Raw genomic sequence first — 17,525 nt, forward strand, 5'->3', positions numbered from 1 at the left:
CTTTAAGATCGATCCCCTGTCCCTTGCGGGGGGCGGGGGGGGACTTATGTTTTGCTTGCTTCAAAAAGGCAAAGGGAGTTATCATGAGTTTTTGCTGCCATTAACATAAAATTGGGCCACGGCTTCTGAAACTAGTAACTGCAGTCATGATATGAAAAGGCCATTCCAAGCTTCCATTGCACAGTCCTCTCAGCTTTGGAACTGCCCCATGCAGCTTCGGGATTTCATCAGGTTAAATGACCCCATATGTGCAGGCTGTCATCCTTTGTGGAGCCGTGATTACGTCACCATTGCATTCCAACCATGCTCATCCTTGCGTTATATGGATGAGCACTTTCTCTTCCTCTCTTTTTCAATTCACGGTTTTAGTGCAAAACTTAGAAAAATGTATATTTTTCTCCTTCAGTGCCAAAACTATACACACATTCACATGCACACATATACCACACACAACATACACACATGCACCCACACGTGAGCACATACACAACACACATTCATACATAGACACATACATATCCTATTGTGTCATGCACAGATATTCTTCATATACTAAATCCACCACTATCACAAATTATTAAATTCAAGAGGGAGCAACGATCTTATTTGTTATATTTTACTATAAATATTCCTTCTTTGTAAGGTGTACTAACGGAAAATTTTGGGGTATTTAATACATAAAACTGTAGTCTTTGCTTTTTTTTTTTCAAGAACTTGCATTTCCACTATGGCAAACTGATGACTGAAAAGAAAAGAGAGAGAGAAGAAGAAAGAGGAGGAAGAAGGAGAAGGATAAAAGAGTCACCTTCATGTCAGGATTGGAACTCATTCATCATTCACAAGTTAGACAACAAAACATGTGTCTTGCTGAAAAAAGACTGTCAACACAACTGTCCCAATATTAGTATCTCACAGTGGAGCCTGCGTAAGACTTGGCCCTGAAAGCTACTGAGTTGGTAGCTGATATTTGGCAGATGTGCTAATGAAAAAAAATGAATATATGCAAATATTTAGACATATGCTAAAAGAAAATGTCCATTTGACTTTAACAAAGTTTTATTGAGTTACTTTGTGACAAACACTAAATTCGATGTTTTACAGGATCTGGGGTGTTTTTAATCCTTGCAAGTTGCCAAAACAATTTTATGAAATGTTATGAAGTTGGTGTTTCTATTACCTCCAAGTTAGACAAAGCTAAGAGAACCTAGGAGACTCAGAAGCTTGCTTCATATGACACACTTAACATGAGCCATACACAAATACACACAAAATCAGTTTCTCCTGAAATAATGGGCATGAGAAATACAAAACAGGTTCTATACTTAGATCAATTCTCTTATTGTTTCAGCTGGCAGAATATTTGAAATAATAATAGAACTTTGGTCTTGCTAACTTATACTGACAACTAACTTTATGAAGTAATTTAAACTACAGAGTGTTTTTTTTAAGTTACAAAATTTCATACCAGAATTTGAAACTAGAATTGTTTTTAATTCTTGCTTAATTAAATATAAGTCAATTTCATTTTGTCTGGCGTTATTCTAAAAAAAAACTCTTAAGTAAACACAAAAGCGTATTTCTTTTATTAATGTTTTACCTAACCTCCTTTGTTTTTCTAGGGCAACTATGGTTGAATAAGAACAGCCTGAAAGAGCAAAGCCATAGCATTTCCCTGTACCACCACTGCCAGTAACACTGAGGAAACCCAGGCCAAATGGCCCCAGTGCCGGTCCTCAGACGGCTGCTAGAGGAAAGATACAGCAGTTGATGGACTGCGTTCACTGCAGTTTCCTTGCTGTCTCCTACATTCTCTGTTCCCCCCTTTTCTTTCTCTCTCTCTCCACACACACACATGTACACACTTGCACACACCTTCATACACACATTCAGAGAGAGAAAGAGAAAGCCAAAGAGAGAGAGAACACCTAAGTTTTCCCCTCCTCTTTACCACTTACTATAGACAAGAAAGAAAGAAAGAAAGAAAGAAAGAAAGAAAGAAAGAAAGAAAGAAAGAAAGAAAGAAAGAAAGAAAGAAAGAGAGAAAGATGGCTTCCAGATGCCATTTTTGTTCAATATAAGACTGTTTTCCTTTCTTGGAAAGTTGGCTGTGATGCATGAGAAAAATAAGAGCTTGGAGCTCTCGAGTCCACTTGAGATTAAGACCAGGTTTCAGGGAGTAAAATGAGAACATGTGAGAGGTAGACATTGTACCGCCATACTGTGGTCCCCTTCTGACAGCTGCTTCAGACGCTGGCCAGGAAAAGTCAACTTGCCTGGTCTGGGAGGGGCATGCCTGGAAAGTGGTCAAAGCCAGAATGGGAGAATTTGGCAGTGGCAATGCCCAGCCCTACTGCAAAGTAAGACTGGTTCAAAGTCTATCTGAAGCTGGACGGGAAGCTTGCTTGTTTACCTGCTGGGCAGAAAACAAACCAAGGGAGCCTCAGGGATCAGCTACGTATGGAAACAGCAGGGCAAAATAGGATCAAGAAAAAACCAGCATAGAAATGTTAAAAGTGACAAAATGCCACAAAAGGTCCATTTGGACAAAATTAGCATTTATTGTATACATGGAAGAAATACCTTCGTGGTAAAATATTTCCAGACGTTAGTGATTAGATGAAACTTTATGGGACAGTTGTTATATTTCTCACACATGCATGAGTCAATGAGAAAATTCCCTTGTTATGAGCCTGCCATTCCTAGACAACATTCTCAAACTTTGCCACACACAGTTACCACAGAGCTCACATTCCATTCACAACATGAACGGAGACATGGTTCAAAGCCAGGCACTCCACACCCAAAGGGGAGAGGGCAGGAGCTACGAGTCAATTATGCATTCAAGGTACCTCGTTTAAGGAAGACAAGTTCATAAAATACACTTGTCATCAATGGTATCCAGGGACATGTGCACTGAGGACCATTCACCGAAACTCATGGTAAACATGGGTTTTCTATGGATATCACTTTGGTGTGGATAGCCTGCCACAGACTTTTTCATATTTATTCATAAGGGAAGCTTATCAGTGAATGGAGCAGTTATTCAAGAAGCTTTTAATAATATCTGTGGTTGGTCCCATTCTCAGCCTAAACAAGACAGTACAGTGTTGGACACGGACCTTTTCAGCGTGGGATAAAGCTGATGTCACACACGTCAGGACACACCCTGACGTAAGCCTCTGGGATCCCAGCCATCATCTTGATTCATTTTTCCTGGTGGAGCTGCATCAGTTCATCTGTGGGCAGGATGCAATGCCTCTGTCTACACAGCAAAATCACAAAACCTTAACTGGTAACAAGGAAAAGGAATAAAGAACAATACATCTTTGAAAGTCCAAATGTCTCTCCTAATATAGGCCAGTAACCATCATCTTTCAACTTCACATTTATCAGATCTACCAAAGTAACAGACTACCATGCCAACTAGCCTGGGGTGTTTTACGTGCCTCTGAGGATGAGTGTTTCAAGAGTTTAAGAGGATCTGAGATAACTATCGAAAGGACAACACTGTATATAGAATGAGATGAAAAGCAAGTATGGAAGCAAAGACAAGGGCGCTGTTTTTAGAAAAGACAAATTCAACTTCACACCTTGCTCTACCACCTCAAGCTGCAGTCGTGTTATGTGAACATCCTTGCACCTTAGTTCCCATCCTTATAAACTGGAAAGAATAATACCTCATGGTTGTAATGAAACGAAGGAAGGTGCTGTGAAGAGACAGCCAGGTGCTGGATGTGCCTATAATCTCAGCACTTCTGGAGGCGACAGCCAGGGGATCAATAGTTCAAGGCCAGCCTGGGCTATATAGCCAGACTCTGTCACAAAACAAAACTAAAGTACCAGCATAACTAAAGTGCTTTGTAGATAAATGTGTACTATCTAAGCCATGCACCCTGAGCCTTAAGGAGTATTCTAGTTAAAATGATCAAGTAAGATCTGTGTTTGAATATCAAATGGAACAAAGCACAAGGCGCCACTTCACCTACTTAGAATCTGATACACCAAGTGTCTAAGCAGAACGCTATTTTCTTCTTTACATATGGTAATAGCTTTGATTTAGGAGATAAGATACCTTCTCTAAAAGCCTTATTTGGTGTGCTCAGCTTCTAACAGATGACTCCCCACAGGCACTCACACAAAGGGAATGGTCCCCAGGGCTGGTAAACGTCAGGCCTGAAACTCCTACTTCCAGACTCCTCACCTTTCCTCTGGTTTCTCTCTGGTGATTTTCTTGAATCAGTTCTGAGACCCCTGGCATTGCAGGACCAGGACTCAAGCAGCAGGCTCAGATGAGAGCGCAGTTCTGAGGGATTCTATCTAAATTTATCCCACTCTCCTCCAAAATTCTGGGGTATGTTTCTGCCTAGTTCACTGCAGAATTTTTTCATTGCCCTTTCCTTTACTCTCATTCCTTAGGAATAAATACTCTATCACAATTCTCTCCTCCTAAATCTATTTAGTAGTCCCTCCAAACTACACATTTTAATAAATGAGCATCTCCCTTTTAAGATTTACGTAACATGTAACATTTCATATTGCACTCAGTTCGATTGGAAAAAATGGTGTCAAATACTCCCAGATTCTCAATTATATTTGATTTCACCACCGGTTAGAGAAAGCTGGGTCCTAGCAGCCTTGTGCTCCCTAGCGCCACCTCCTGTCAACAAAGGCCCAGAGTCAGGACAGGCTCCTGAGTCAGCTTAAGAGAACAAGTCCAGTTAAACTAACAGAGACAACTGCTAAGTGAGGGAAGTACCTCATTAAGACACAAAGTATCCTCCCCTTCCTTCTCTACCAGAGGCTCCAAGTTCAAGCGAGGAAATGAGCAGGCGAACGTAAAACAAACCACACGGAGCAATTGCCTTCTGACCAATACTTTTGCATCCGAAAATATCCTAAGAAAGTTAGAGAATTCATTATAAAAGAAGAAAAAGCAGGAAAGCAATGGATGTAATTTCCATAGCAAACATCCATGCTTCCTTCCCACTTCAAACTCCCGGAGAGAGGGCACTCTCTTTAAACTTCATCTGAAGCAAATAGAAGGTCGTGGAAACCAAGCCAGGGTCCCTGAGGGTTTTAAAATAATATTTATTACTATTTTTCAAAAAGACTGGCATACTCCTCCTGCCCCTCCACTCCTTTTCTGGTGGAATTCATTTACATGACTGAACCTAGGTCATGCCAGAAACACTGGGAAACCCATTCCCTACCCATCACAGGACAAAGCACCCAGATGCCCTTATAGGGATAGGGACAGACTTCCTATAAGCTCAGTGTGTGCATTGCTTATGGGTTTTGGCTCTGAGTCTCATTCCTCCCTTATGTTTCCCTGGGACTTTTGATTTCCTCTCTGAGGGCTGGCACTGACTTCTTTGCTTGCCCTTATAAGAAAATGTCGACAACTGGAAATTGAAAGTGTGCAAAATTCCTTCGTTAAGTACACAAACGTTCTAAGTCTGGCCACTTTGCTGTGGTCCTGCCAGGTTCTCTCTCTGTCTGATACCTGCTCAAGTAACCTTTTTATGGGGGGTTGGGGGGAGAGACCAGAAAACATTGTACAAGACTCAACCAGAAGACCTGCATACAGGATGAGCCATTTCATCCAAGCATACCTCATGTGGCCACCTTAGTGAGTCCCTAGTCTCTGGGGGGGCGGGGGGGGGGGAGTCGGGTTAGAAATGCTCTCCTAAAAAAGTCACTGAACGAACCCTGCAAGATGAGCATCTTTTTCCAGCCGGCAGTTTCAAGGATTTTTCTCTCCCATTTCTGACCTGCTGTACATCAAAAAGGTTGGGACAAGGGAGAGTTGGATGAAGTTGTACGAAGCTCCTCTTTTCCCCGTACCGCCCAGATGCACTCAAACGTTTGCTGAGTCACTTGTAATAGTGTAAGAATTCAGGTGCCATGGCATGAACTGAGCAGAGTGTCAGTCCTTCCTTCCCTCTGGATTTCCTGGCACTTGATGGACTGTATCATAATAAAAACATACTTTCCAGTCTGTGAATGTCTTGGATGTCCTCTGCCACCCACCACTCCCTCTCTCTCCTCCCCTGTCCCTTTTCTTCTGTGTGATTTGTATAGAAATAGTCTTTTTTTTCTCCACCCTGTGGAATGTCTCGATCATAAAGCTTCAAACTACATTTCAAGTGCACACTATATTTGGAGATTTTTATATAGGTTGTACATTTCAATAGGCTATCTTCTCTTAGTTAATATTAAAACCATCCATTTGGAACTAACTGGATTTACTGAGAAGTTGAGGTGTGAATTTTATGGTAAAACCAAGTGTTACGATGCTGGCTTTTTTTTTTAACAGCAATGCAGGATGATAATATTTTCTGGTTGGGAGGACAAGAACGGGGAGGGAAGGAAGGCAAAGGGTGAAAGAGAGAAGTGAAGGAAGGAAAAGGGGGTGAAAATTAAGATTAAAGCGCAAAATGACAAGAAAATTGTCACATGATTAATCCTCACTATGAAATTGAAACTTCTCATCTCCATTTGATAAAAGAGAGCTTGGAGCACGGCTCCTCCTTGCGACTTTCCTGAGATTTGTGAATGGCAGTTCTAAGAACACAGCCCAAGTTACTCAATTATAAAAAGCCCAGCCACCTACCCCTGTAACTGAGCCTGCTCCCAGTATGCAGAAAGCCATTGGTGGCTCTCTCTGATGCTCCTGTGGTTTCAAAGACCGCTCCTACTTCTCTCCTGTCTCCCCTCATCACATTGCGAGCTAGAGAGCTCACCTCAGAGCCCACAGCCCACCTCAGATGAGGCTCACCCTTCACATTCCTGCCCTTCCTCACCCATCCCATCTTTCTGACCATTGGTGGTAGATATAATTGGGAGTTTAGGACTTGAAAGATTTCACTGTGGCTTCCCACATATTTTGGACTTTAAAAAGAAATCATCAATGAGGGAAGCAAAAGTTGGAGGCCAAGTTGGCCTTCATAGACATGTGGCTATTCGCATAACTTGGAATGTTCTTTCTTTAAATAGGAACTTCCAGGCCTCTTCGGGGAATGTTTGGAAAGAACATTAAATGACAATGATGAAAATCCTTCCTCCACTTCAGCGGCTACTCACACTGCAAGCCACTCAACACTGGTCACTGTTGACATGCAACTTCAATGTACAGCATGGGGCTGGCTTAAGGAAATAATTGTGTGCAGATGATGCGGTCAGCTGCCTAAGGTTACACCCCACACACACACACACACACTCAACCCCAGCTATTTGTCCATGGATGAATTGAACATTTAAAAAAAAATAGCCAATTTAAACAGGCTGTTTTCATATTATAAATATGCTCTTTCCAAAATTAGTCTTTGCATTTATGCATACCTTAAACTTACATTCAGAAGCACCCACGAGAGGAAGGCGTCCTTGGGTACCACCGGTGGCAAGGATGTAGCATTTGGTCCCAGAAGCTCTCTACTGAAGCTAGACAGCAGTGTTAGGAAACAGAGAAAAACTTAAGTATATTGTTTAAATTTAGCATCAACACACAAGCAGGGAACAAACCCGCTCTTCACTTGACTGCCCTACCTCCCCTAGGTGGCAAACTACTGGAGCAGTAAGGGTCTCCATCACTGTTTGTAGACACTTGGGGAAGCCATTGAAATATTTATTATGCACTGACACTTAGCTTGTAGCTGGGTTATAACTAGGCATGACCGGTTATAGTTTTTGCTCTTATGTAAACAAATGCTTTACTTCAAAACAAACCAAGCCCCGTCAACATCTTTAGATAATGGGTTAGAGGATTAGTAAAATCCAAGTCTGGAACTCAAATACAGCCATCTTTAAAATGTTGGAACTACCCCCCCACCTCCTTCAGCTTTTTCCTTCTCCCACCCTGTGTTCCCGTCCTGATACCTACCTACCAAACGCGTAGCCTCTCGCTCTGAAATCATACGCCTGTTTTTATAGAAACTAGATGCCCAGTCATTCCCTTCCATCCCTAGACCTGCAAAACCACAAGTCCTTACAAAGAGGGGTAAAAATCTCCCTCAAGAACCTGCTTCCTTACTCAGAGCCCTGCTTTTGTTCTCTCTCTCTCTCTCTCTCTCTCTCTCTCTCTCTCTACCTCTCTTGCCTATCAGCCACGAAAACCGTTATCTTGAATGACTAAAGATTAAATGCCTGTCTTTTAGATGTAGAATTTAGAGGTTTTTTTACCCATAGGAATCTTGGGATGGGGGTGGCGGTGGTGGAGGGATTTCAGATGGCTATAAGCACCATTTTACTCTCAGTAGAACTCCAAGAAACTACAGCCCCTTAAAGAAAAAAAAAATCCAAAACAATGAAAAAGAAATATTTTTGGATTTTTTAGGGGTCTGTGATGTTTGCCTCTTCAGCTACATGAGTCCCGAGAAGTTTTCTTGTCAGTGACTGGAGCTGGCTAAGCAATTTCTAAGAAGAAAAGATGCGAGAAATAATCGTTGTCCATAGATTCCGAAGTCATATTTTATCAGGAGCGGTGCTAAGAGGATACGGAGGGAGAAAAAAAAATACTTCTTGGTGTTGTGCTGGAAACACACAGCGCTTTTTTTTTTTTTTTTTTTTTTTCTGGTGGGCTGAAGTGTGCCAGCTTTTTCAGACGGAGGAATGCGGAGTGTCAAGGGGTCAGGATCAATCCGGTGTGAGTTGATGAGGCAGGAAGGTGGGGAGGAATGCGAGGAATGTCCCTGTTTGTGTGGGACTCCATTCAGTTCTTTGGCGAGCCGGCCCGCCGGGAGCGTATAAAAGGCAGCGCCGCCCGCCCAGCCTCACACAACTCTTCCCTCCACGAAGAGGCAGCCAGAGCCACTCCAGCTCCGACCCCAGGAGACCGACCTCCTCCAGACGGCAGCTGCTCCAGCCCAGCCAACCAGCCCCAGACGCCACCGCCCGGAGCGTCCAGACACCAACCTCCGCCCAGAGTTCGTGTCCAGGCTCCGGCCGCGCCTCCCGTCGCCTCTGCGCCCCGCCGTGCGTCCTCCCGCCGCGCCCCGACCATGCTCGCCTCCGTCGCCGGTCCCGTCCACCTCGCCTTGGTGCTCCTCGCCCTCTGCGCCCGGGTAAGCTCCTGGACCGACGGGAGGGACAGAGGGAGGGCAGAGCGAGCTGGGATCCGGAGACTGACCGCCCTCCCCTTCCTCCCCGCAGCCCGCCGCCGGCCAGGACTGCAGCGCGCAGTGTCAGTGCGCAGCCGAACCGGTGCCGCGCTGCCCAGCGGGCGTGAGCCTGGTGCTGGACGGCTGCGGCTGCTGCCGCGTCTGCGCCAAGCAGCTGGGGGAGCTGTGCACGGAGCGTGACCCCTGCGACCCCCACAAGGGCCTCTTCTGCGACTTCGGCTCCCCAGCCAACCGCAAGATCGGCGTGTGCACCGGTAAGACCCGCAGCCCCCACTCCAGCCCTCACCCTTCTGAGTCCTCGCCGGCAGCCGCGTGCAGCCAGTCCCCTGCGGTCCTGACCCTGGCTCGCCACCTTGGCGTGCGCAGGGATACCGCTGTTCTGATCTCCGGGACTCTGCGCCTGACCTCTCCATCTTTCTTCCTCTCCTGCAGCCAAAGACGGTGCGCCCTGTGTCTTCGGTGGCTCCGTGTACCGCAGCGGTGAATCCTTCCAAAGCAGCTGCAAATACCAATGCACTTGCCTGGACGGGGCCGTGGGATGCGTGCCTCTGTGCAGCATGGATGTCCGCCTGCCCAGCCCCGACTGCCCCTTCCCTAGAAGGGTCAAGCTGCCAGGGAAGTGCTGTGAGGAGTGGGTGTGTGATGAGCCCAAGGACCGCACCATGGTTGGCCCTGCCCTAGCTGGTGAGTTGTCTTCATCTGAGTTACTGTGGTTCATTCTCCTCCACCTCAGGGCCGAGGCCCAGGTACACGGGGTGAAGGGGGAAATTGCCCTGCCCGGGTGTTTTACCTTGTGTTTGTGTGTTCTGCTGTTACAGCCTACCGACCGGAAGACACATTTGGCCCCGACCCAACTATGATGCGAGCCAACTGCCTGGTCCAGACGACAGAGTGGAGCGCCTGTTCTAAGACCTGTGGGATGGGCATCTCCACCCGTGTTACCAATGACAACACCTTCTGCAGGCTGGAGAAGCAGAGCCGCCTCTGCATGGTCAGGCCTTGTGAAGCTGACCTGGAAGAAAACATTAAGGTACGGACCCTACCCCTAGTCAGTCATTTTCACAGAATGATGGTGAAGAGAACCAAAGTTAGGTGTCTCGCCTCCCTTGTTATTATGGGTCTGTTATCTCTAAAAATATCTAACCATAGCTGTCTGGCTAGAATGAGAGATTGTGTAACAGCAACCGCCAGTTTTCCACTACAAAACTCTCCACCATGTTAGTTGATTCAAGACACTCCAAAAGAGGCCATGGCTATTTTTGGAAAGCTGGAGAATGAAACTTCCAGTCTCTCCCCAGAATATAAACACAAATCAGATGACAAAGAGCTAGACTACAAAGGGTTGGGGAAGGTCACTTGTAGTAATGGCTGTTTCTCTTCTTGTCTTCCTTAGAAGGGCAAAAAGTGCATCCGGACCCCTAAAATCACCAAGCCTGTCAAGTTCGAGCTGTCCGGCTGCACCAGTGTGAAGAGCTACCGGGCCAAGTTCTGCGGGGTGTGCACAGACGGCCGGTGCTGCACCCCCCACAGGACCACCACCCTGCCCGTGGAGTTCAAATGCCCCGATGGCGAGATCATGAAGAAGAACATGATGTTCATCAAGACCTGTGCCTGCCATTACAACTGTCCTGGGGACAATGACATCTTTGAGTCCCTGTACTACAGGAAGATGTATGGAGACATGGCATAAGAGCCAGGGCGTAAGGGACGTGAACTCATTAGACTATAACTTGAGCTGAGTTACATCTCATTTTTCTGTATAAAAAAATGATTTACAGTAGCACATTAATTTAAATCTGTGTTTCTAACTGCTGGGGGAGAAGACTTCCCACCAAAGTGAGAACTGTTATGCCATTGTCATACAAATAGTCTGTCAATCTCAGACACTGGTTTGAAGACAGTTTAGACTTGACAGTTGTTCATTAGCGCACAGCGCCAGAATGTATACTGAGGCGTGTCTCCTGGGGCAGTGGAGACACCAGGAGAAAGACAGGTACTATCTGAGGTCATTTTAAAAACAGCAATGTGCCTGCTCTTTGGAGTGTAATTGGGGAGGAAAATTATAGCACGCTCGCAGACAAACCTGCTCTAGCAACAGCTGGGTGTGTGTCCTCCTCTAGATGAAGCTGAGTCCAGCTGTTCTTTAACTGAGAACAGCTGGACTCAGATCTGACATTCTGATTCCAATGACATTGGTCTGGAGTCAGAATCTTGTCTATTAGACTGGACAGCTTGTGGCAAGAGAATTTGCCTGTAACAAGCCAGATTTTTATTGATATTGTAAATATTGTGGATATATATATATATTTGTACAGTTATCTAAGTTAATTTAAAGTTGTTTGTGCCTATTGTTTTTGTTTTAAATGCTTTTGGTATTTTAAACTGATAGCCTCGAATCCCAAACACCATAGATAGGACAGAAACTTGTCTGTGATTGAGAACAAAGGGGATACTGAAGTGGCAAAAACTGTAACCCTAGTGACTGCCTATCAGAACGGACGGTGTGGGGATGGAGGAGCAATGTCTTAGAAGTCAGATCTCTGGTAGGAAATGTGGTAACCTCACTGTCAGTGAACAAATGGCCTTTATTAAGAAGTGGCTGGCTCCAGGTAGCTGGTCAGATTTCCATGTGGAAGTGTTTGCTTCTTCTTTGACTATGACTGTTTTTTGGGCAGTTTATTTGTTGAGAGTGTGACCAAAAGTTACATGTCTGCACCTTTCTGGTTGAAAATAAAGTATATATATTTTTTATATGAAAGGCTTGGCTCTTCATTCTTGCAACACTTTTCTTGGGTTTTCCTGAGGGTAAATGGGAAGTTCGTATTTATCTTCAGGTAATTCACTAAGAAGTTTACAAATACCCTTGATATTTATGAATAAACAGTTTTGCATAAGCACACTGAACCAAGTGTCACAGACTTGCAGACATGCATGCCATGCTGTGGACGCAGACGGCCGCAGGTGTTTGCACAGTGCTTAGGGAGCACTGTGAACTCGGTTCTCTGTAGAGGACTCCAGCCCTCACCAAGCCCTGTGATACACCACCCAATCCCTTTTGCACTGGTGCCTCTGGACTTTGGAATCAATTCATAATCATTCACATCACAGATTAGACTGTGCCTTTCATGTGGAAAATGTTCAAATATTAGCTTGTTTAAATACAGCTCTGTTCCTGAACTTGAAGACCTCACTGCTAAGTGGAAAGTATAGAGTAACAGACACATTAAAATAAAATTGAATAATAAGCTTTATCTGCACAGAATTCTGTTTTCATGCCGTTATGACGACTCGTGGCAAATGTAAAAGATGGAGGAGTCAGTTTCCCATCCATTAAAGTTAACAGAAAATGGTCTTCATTTGAAAGCAACTCCACACTATAGTCCCGCATTACCAAAGTAGCCTACTGGTGACAACATTAAATTCTTCAAAAACCCTCTTATAGAAATGATACAGGATATACCTGGCCTCTGCTGACCAGAGAAACAAAGCAAGCCACAAACACTCTGAAGGCGTCTTCTTTTCCTGGATGAGAATAGCTGTGGATTCCAGTGAGGAAAACACCCTGCAGACAGACTAGCCTGTCCTGGGGTAATTAGCAATCTTGTAGTCCCTCAGAGAGACAAAAATACACCTGAAAGTAAAGACAGTCTACAAACAGTGCCCACACCACAAACCAAATGAAAAACTTCCCATGAGAAAAGTATTTCTGGTCATAACACTGGGCTCGGGGGGGGGGAGGCTCTTAGGTGTATGGCAACGCTGGCGGCAGCTGCCACCACCCCAAATAAACACACCCGAGTGTACACAAACAGTACATCGCTGGCTCCCGTTTCCTTTCCGTCAACTGATGCCCAGCTGCAAAGATAAAATGCCATGGTAAAACAGCCAAACTCCTGAAAGGAATCAGGGAATTCTGGGTAGAAAAGAAGCTGTAGTGAATGAGAGGATTTGCTTTTTACTTTTTTTTTTTTCCAAATCTGCACACAGAAATAGTAAGTAAATTGCATAACCAAACTCCCATGAGCACTATGTAACAAAATTAAGAGACAAGACACCCTTGACCCCAAGATAGTAATGAAGACAAATTGCCACCCACCCGAAGGCCTGAGTTGTGTCAGCAGGCGTGGGAAAAAAGAGAAAGAACAAGGGAGCATGTGATGTTTTGAGAACAAGAGAGCTCCCAGGGAACCAGCAAGTGCTGGCTAGAACTACAGCCTTTTAGAGAAGAGTTGCTGACACAGGTTGGGGTTTAGGCCACCCCAATACGACTTGCACTCAGGGCTGCTTTCCAAGCCCAGATACCCATGGAATTAAAATACAGAATCAAAATTGAGTCAGTCAGCCCAACCGACATTGAGGAAAAAAAAAAGACTGAGGTTTTAGGGAAGATGGGCTGGGTGTCACAGCTCTGTGATCCCAGCTACTTGGGAGACCAAGTGCTTGGGAGTGGGTGCTTGAGTTGTTGCTGTAACAGAATACCTGGCAAATCCTAAGGAAGGAACGCTTATTTTGGCTCACAGTTGAAGGACACGGTCCCTCGTGGAGGGGAAGTCAGGGTGGCAGGAGCCTGAGACTTGTGTCCTCAATCAATGAGCAGAAAGAGCGAGAGATGGATGCTGGGGTGTTCAGCTAGCGTTCTTGTTTTTATTCTCTACGGGACAGGGCCAGACCATATCCCATGCAACGGTGCAGCCCACAGTTGGGTTGGATAGTCCCATTCACTCAACCTAACCTGACTCGAACATACCCAGAGGCTCTGTTGAAACACTGACCAAAAACAAGTCTAGAGGAAAGGGTTTTTTTTTGTTTTTTTGTTTTTTTTTTTTTTCAGCTTACAGAATATGGCCTGTCTTCAGGGGAAGGTGGAACATGGTTTACTTGGCTTGCATCCCCAGGCTTGCTCATCTGCCATTCATACATCTAGAGTAGCCTAGACCTACTCTCCATGGATGGTACCTCATACAGTGTCTGGGTCCTCCTATATCAGTCAGTTCACAGGAGATTCCCCTACCAGTGTGCTCACAGGCCAATCAAGGACACTCCTTGGCTGAGGTTCCCCTTCCCTGGTAGGCCAAAATTGACAGCTGAAGCTGTCAACCTGTTGTTAGATCAAACCTGGGACAAAGCACTGAGGTCACTTGACATAGCAAAGTGGACTTGGGTGCCAGGCTCTCCCAGCATCCCTCAGTTCCTACAGGGTCTTTTTGGGTGGCATTTCCTTCAGGGTCCTTTTGGGTGGCATATCCACCCTCGACTCTGAACTCTCCAGTGTATGGGCTGAGCTGCCCTTCCCCCAGAGGCTCTTCCCTATATAATTCAGCCATTTTGGTTACCCGCCTTTTCTTGCTTGCTTGCTTGCTTGCTTTGTACTCTTTCCCTCATGGCTGTTGCACTTGGTTCTCCCCCTCCCCTCTGCCTTCCCCTTCCCCCTCTCCTCACAGGGCTCAGGGCCACATCCACTCGAAACTCACCCAGATGTCTTTGCCTTCACTATGCTCTCTAATCTACAATAAAGTCTCCTCCACCACAGCTAAAAGCAGGTATATCTTTTCCTTTTTCTTTCTTTTTCAATCATCTTGTGCCCAGAAGGATCCTGTACCATGTAGGGACTGAGGGATGCTGGGAGAACCGGGCAGCTATGTTTACTTTGACATGTTAAATAGGGACCTCTGTCATTTGTCCTGGGCTTGAGACCTAACATCTGTCATGTTGATAATCAATATTAGCCATCACAGGTTCATTCTTTGTCAACTAGGCATGCAAGTATATCACAGTCTTCAAGTCCTTATCTCCACAGGCTCTTGGACCTGTTGGCATTCAATACTAACCATGACACCAAACCAGGAACCCAGAAAGATGATTATTCTGCCAAGAAACAACATTAAGCTTGTCTCAAATCCAGTTCCTTTGATTCAGCAACCCACAACAGTGAAAAACAAAGACACCAGAACCTTAGAGGATAGTCTCCATGCTTTTGAAAAAGGCACACAGGGAAGACTGACGACTAAGATCCAGTTTACAGAAACAAGTTGGGGTGTCTTTGAACACAATGAAAGATTTGTATCGAGAAAAGAAATCAACGAAAACAATGTCCGTGAAGCCTATTTAAGAAACAGTGATCAAGCTTCAAGAACACCTGTTTGAGATGCTCACATAAGGACTTGTCAGTCGCTTTGAATATAGATTATCCCTGTTTAAAAATCACTCGTAATGTATAGCCATTGCACAAAATAACAGGTTTTATTTTGATATCTTCAAGTGTGCCTTGTACTTCACCCACCTCTCTTTCTTCTCCTTTATTTTATATTTGTCATTTACTTTTTCCCAAACATGCCCCCTGTCTCTTTTCTTGGGGTGAGTGAATGTGTGTGTAAGAGAGAGGGAAAGAGAGAGAAAGAGAGACAGGGGATTTAAATGCACATTCTGGATGTGAGAGAAAACATGTAATATTTACTTTTATGAATTAGCCTTATTTCGATGGTCTCCAGTTTCATTGCTGTCTCTACAAATGCACAATTTCATTCTATTTTACAGCTGGAGAAAACTCTTCTGTTTGTATATCCACACTTTCATTTGTTCATGGCCACCTAGACTGATGCCAGGACTTGACTATTGCAAATTATGCTTCAGTGAGTAAGAATGCACAGATATCTTCCAAGCTGCAGATTTAGATGCCTTCAGGTACATTATCAAGAGTGGTATGGCTGGGTCTTAGCTGGTTCTCTGTTCAGTTTGCCGAGAAAACTCCACATAGACCTCCAGAGGGGCTGTGCTAATTTTCCTTCCCAAATATAGCGTCTAGGCAGTCTTCTTTTCTGATGCTTCATCAGAACTGATTGTCCTGTTCCTGCTGTTAATCATTTTGACTGTGGTAAGAATGCATCTTATCTTTACAACCAAGAGGAAATGAAGAGTCAGGAAAGGAAAACACAGCCTACAGTGGCTGCCTAAAGAACAGCCACGAGAAATGAAGTGAAGTGGAAGACAGCGTGTGCCCCTCACAGCTGAACACAGAGGGGAAAAGACAGAAAACCAACCACAGAGTAATAATGGTGAACTACAATTGCATTCCTGAACTGGGCTTGGAAATAGCACCCATCAGTGAGTTGTTTTGTTTGTTTTGTTTTTAATGTACACACGGGTGCTCAGCAATTAAGAGTGCTTACTGCTCTTGCAAAGAACCTGGGTTCAGTTTCCACCACCTACTTGACTGCTCACAGCCAACTATAACTCCAGTTTCATGGCATTAGAGGCCCTCTCCTGGCCTCCTCGGGTACCAGGCACACACAAGCTGCAATACATTTGGGCAAACAAAAACTCATCTGTGTAAAATCCTTTTAATTTAAAAATGCACACACATGCATGCACACGCAAACACACTCACATACACATCCTTTCCTTTCTACGTTGGCCACTGGAAAAGCTTACACAGAACAAGAACTTAGCCATGAAGACTCTCTAGACCCAGATTTTGCTTTGAAATGTAGACACTAAAACACCAAGGACTTGTAGAATCACATGGTTGATTCCAAGTAGAAGCACTAGCTCTTTAGAAGGGGATGCCAGAGCAAGATGGAAGGAAGGTAATTGGGAAGACTACTTTCAGGAGGGCTCAATGTGCTTCTCATGGAGCCTGTTATTTTCCACAAGAATGAATTGCGAGAAAAGAATGCATCAGGCTCCATGAATCCCCTTTGCTTCCAGCATCAGTCATTGCTATTCTTTCCCCCTTCCCGCTCATTCCCATCAAGAGGCCATCCTGCATATGGCAATGTGTCATGCACCGGCCACTCGACGAGAATGGTCGCTCTTGGACATTCAGCCTCAGAACTGTTCCCCCCAACCCTTTTAAAAACAGAAAGCACTAAAGCTGGAGAGATGGCCCAGTGCTTAAGAGAACTGGCTGCTCTTCCAGGCAGCTTGGGTTTGGCTCCTAGCACCCACAAGGTAGTTCAGAGCCATCTATCGTTACGGTTTCAGGGGATCCAATACCCTTTCCTGAACTCCAAGGGTACCAGGCACGCGCATGTTACAATATACACATGTAGACAAAATACTCATACTCATGAAGTAGAATAAATCCAATTAATTATAAAAAAAAAACCTCACTAGCAGTCTTTTTTCACAGCAGAAAGGTGTTTATCCAAAACAGTCACCTCCCAAGGTTCACAAGGGACAGCATCAGAACAGAAATAAAATTTTTCTGTGAGGTCACAATTTGGAGTGTATTACCCGTCTCATGTAGTACTTCAGTGGAGATTATCCCCTAATGGACCAAGGCCCACACTCAACCCAGACATAGCTTTGAAAAGTTAAATCTATTAATCAATACCACTCATTTCGTGATGTTCTGTTTAAAGTGCATTTATGTCTTTTCACCATATATACTGTAGTCTTAAATGTTTATGA

At 44.7% G+C, this 17,525-nt stretch overlaps 1 protein-coding gene and 1 long non-coding RNA gene across 3 annotated transcripts in view; one reads left to right on the forward strand and one right to left on the reverse strand.

Moving 5' to 3' along the window:
- The window catches only part of LOC132649597 (uncharacterized), a 31,973-nt gene extending 23,356 nt beyond the window's left edge, over positions 1-8,617 (reverse strand). For both annotated transcript variants that reach the window (XR_009588092.1, XR_009588093.1), the window contains exons 1-2: positions 8,179-8,617; positions 7,342-7,440 (exon numbers count right to left, since the gene is read on the reverse strand). This is a non-coding gene — a long non-coding RNA (uncharacterized LOC132649597). The remainder of the gene's footprint in view (positions 1-7,341; positions 7,441-8,178) is intronic.
- Positions 8,618-8,708: 91 nt separating this feature from the next.
- On the forward strand, positions 8,709-11,874 carry Ccn2 (cellular communication network factor 2). The gene is made up of 5 exons (XM_021626690.2): positions 8,709-9,059; positions 9,148-9,370; positions 9,549-9,800; positions 9,935-10,146; positions 10,510-11,874. The coding sequence occupies exons 1-5, from the start codon at positions 8,997-8,999 to the stop codon at positions 10,804-10,806; spliced, it is 1,047 nt and encodes a 348-aa protein (XP_021482365.1). The 5' UTR covers positions 8,709-8,996; the 3' UTR covers positions 10,807-11,874.
- Positions 11,875-17,525: the final 5,651 nt, after the last annotated feature.

This window comes from Meriones unguiculatus, chromosome 20 (assembly GCF_030254825.1).
Source record: "Meriones unguiculatus strain TT.TT164.6M chromosome 20, Bangor_MerUng_6.1, whole genome shotgun sequence".
NCBI lineage: Eukaryota > Metazoa > Chordata > Mammalia > Rodentia > Muridae > Meriones > Meriones unguiculatus.

Excerpts from the sequence above, each read along its gene's own strand:
- Ccn2 (XM_021626690.2), top strand. The coding sequence starts at position 8,997 with ATGCTCGCCTCCGTCGCCGGTCCCGTCCACCTCGCCTTGGTGCTCCTC. Across the intron at positions 9,060-9,147 it reads TCCTCGCCCTCTGCGCCCGG|CCCGCCGCCGGCCAGGACTG; the intron begins GTAAGCTCCTGG and ends TCCTCCCCGCAG. Across the intron at positions 9,371-9,548 it reads CAAGATCGGCGTGTGCACCG|CCAAAGACGGTGCGCCCTGT; the intron begins GTAAGACCCGCA and ends CCTCTCCTGCAG.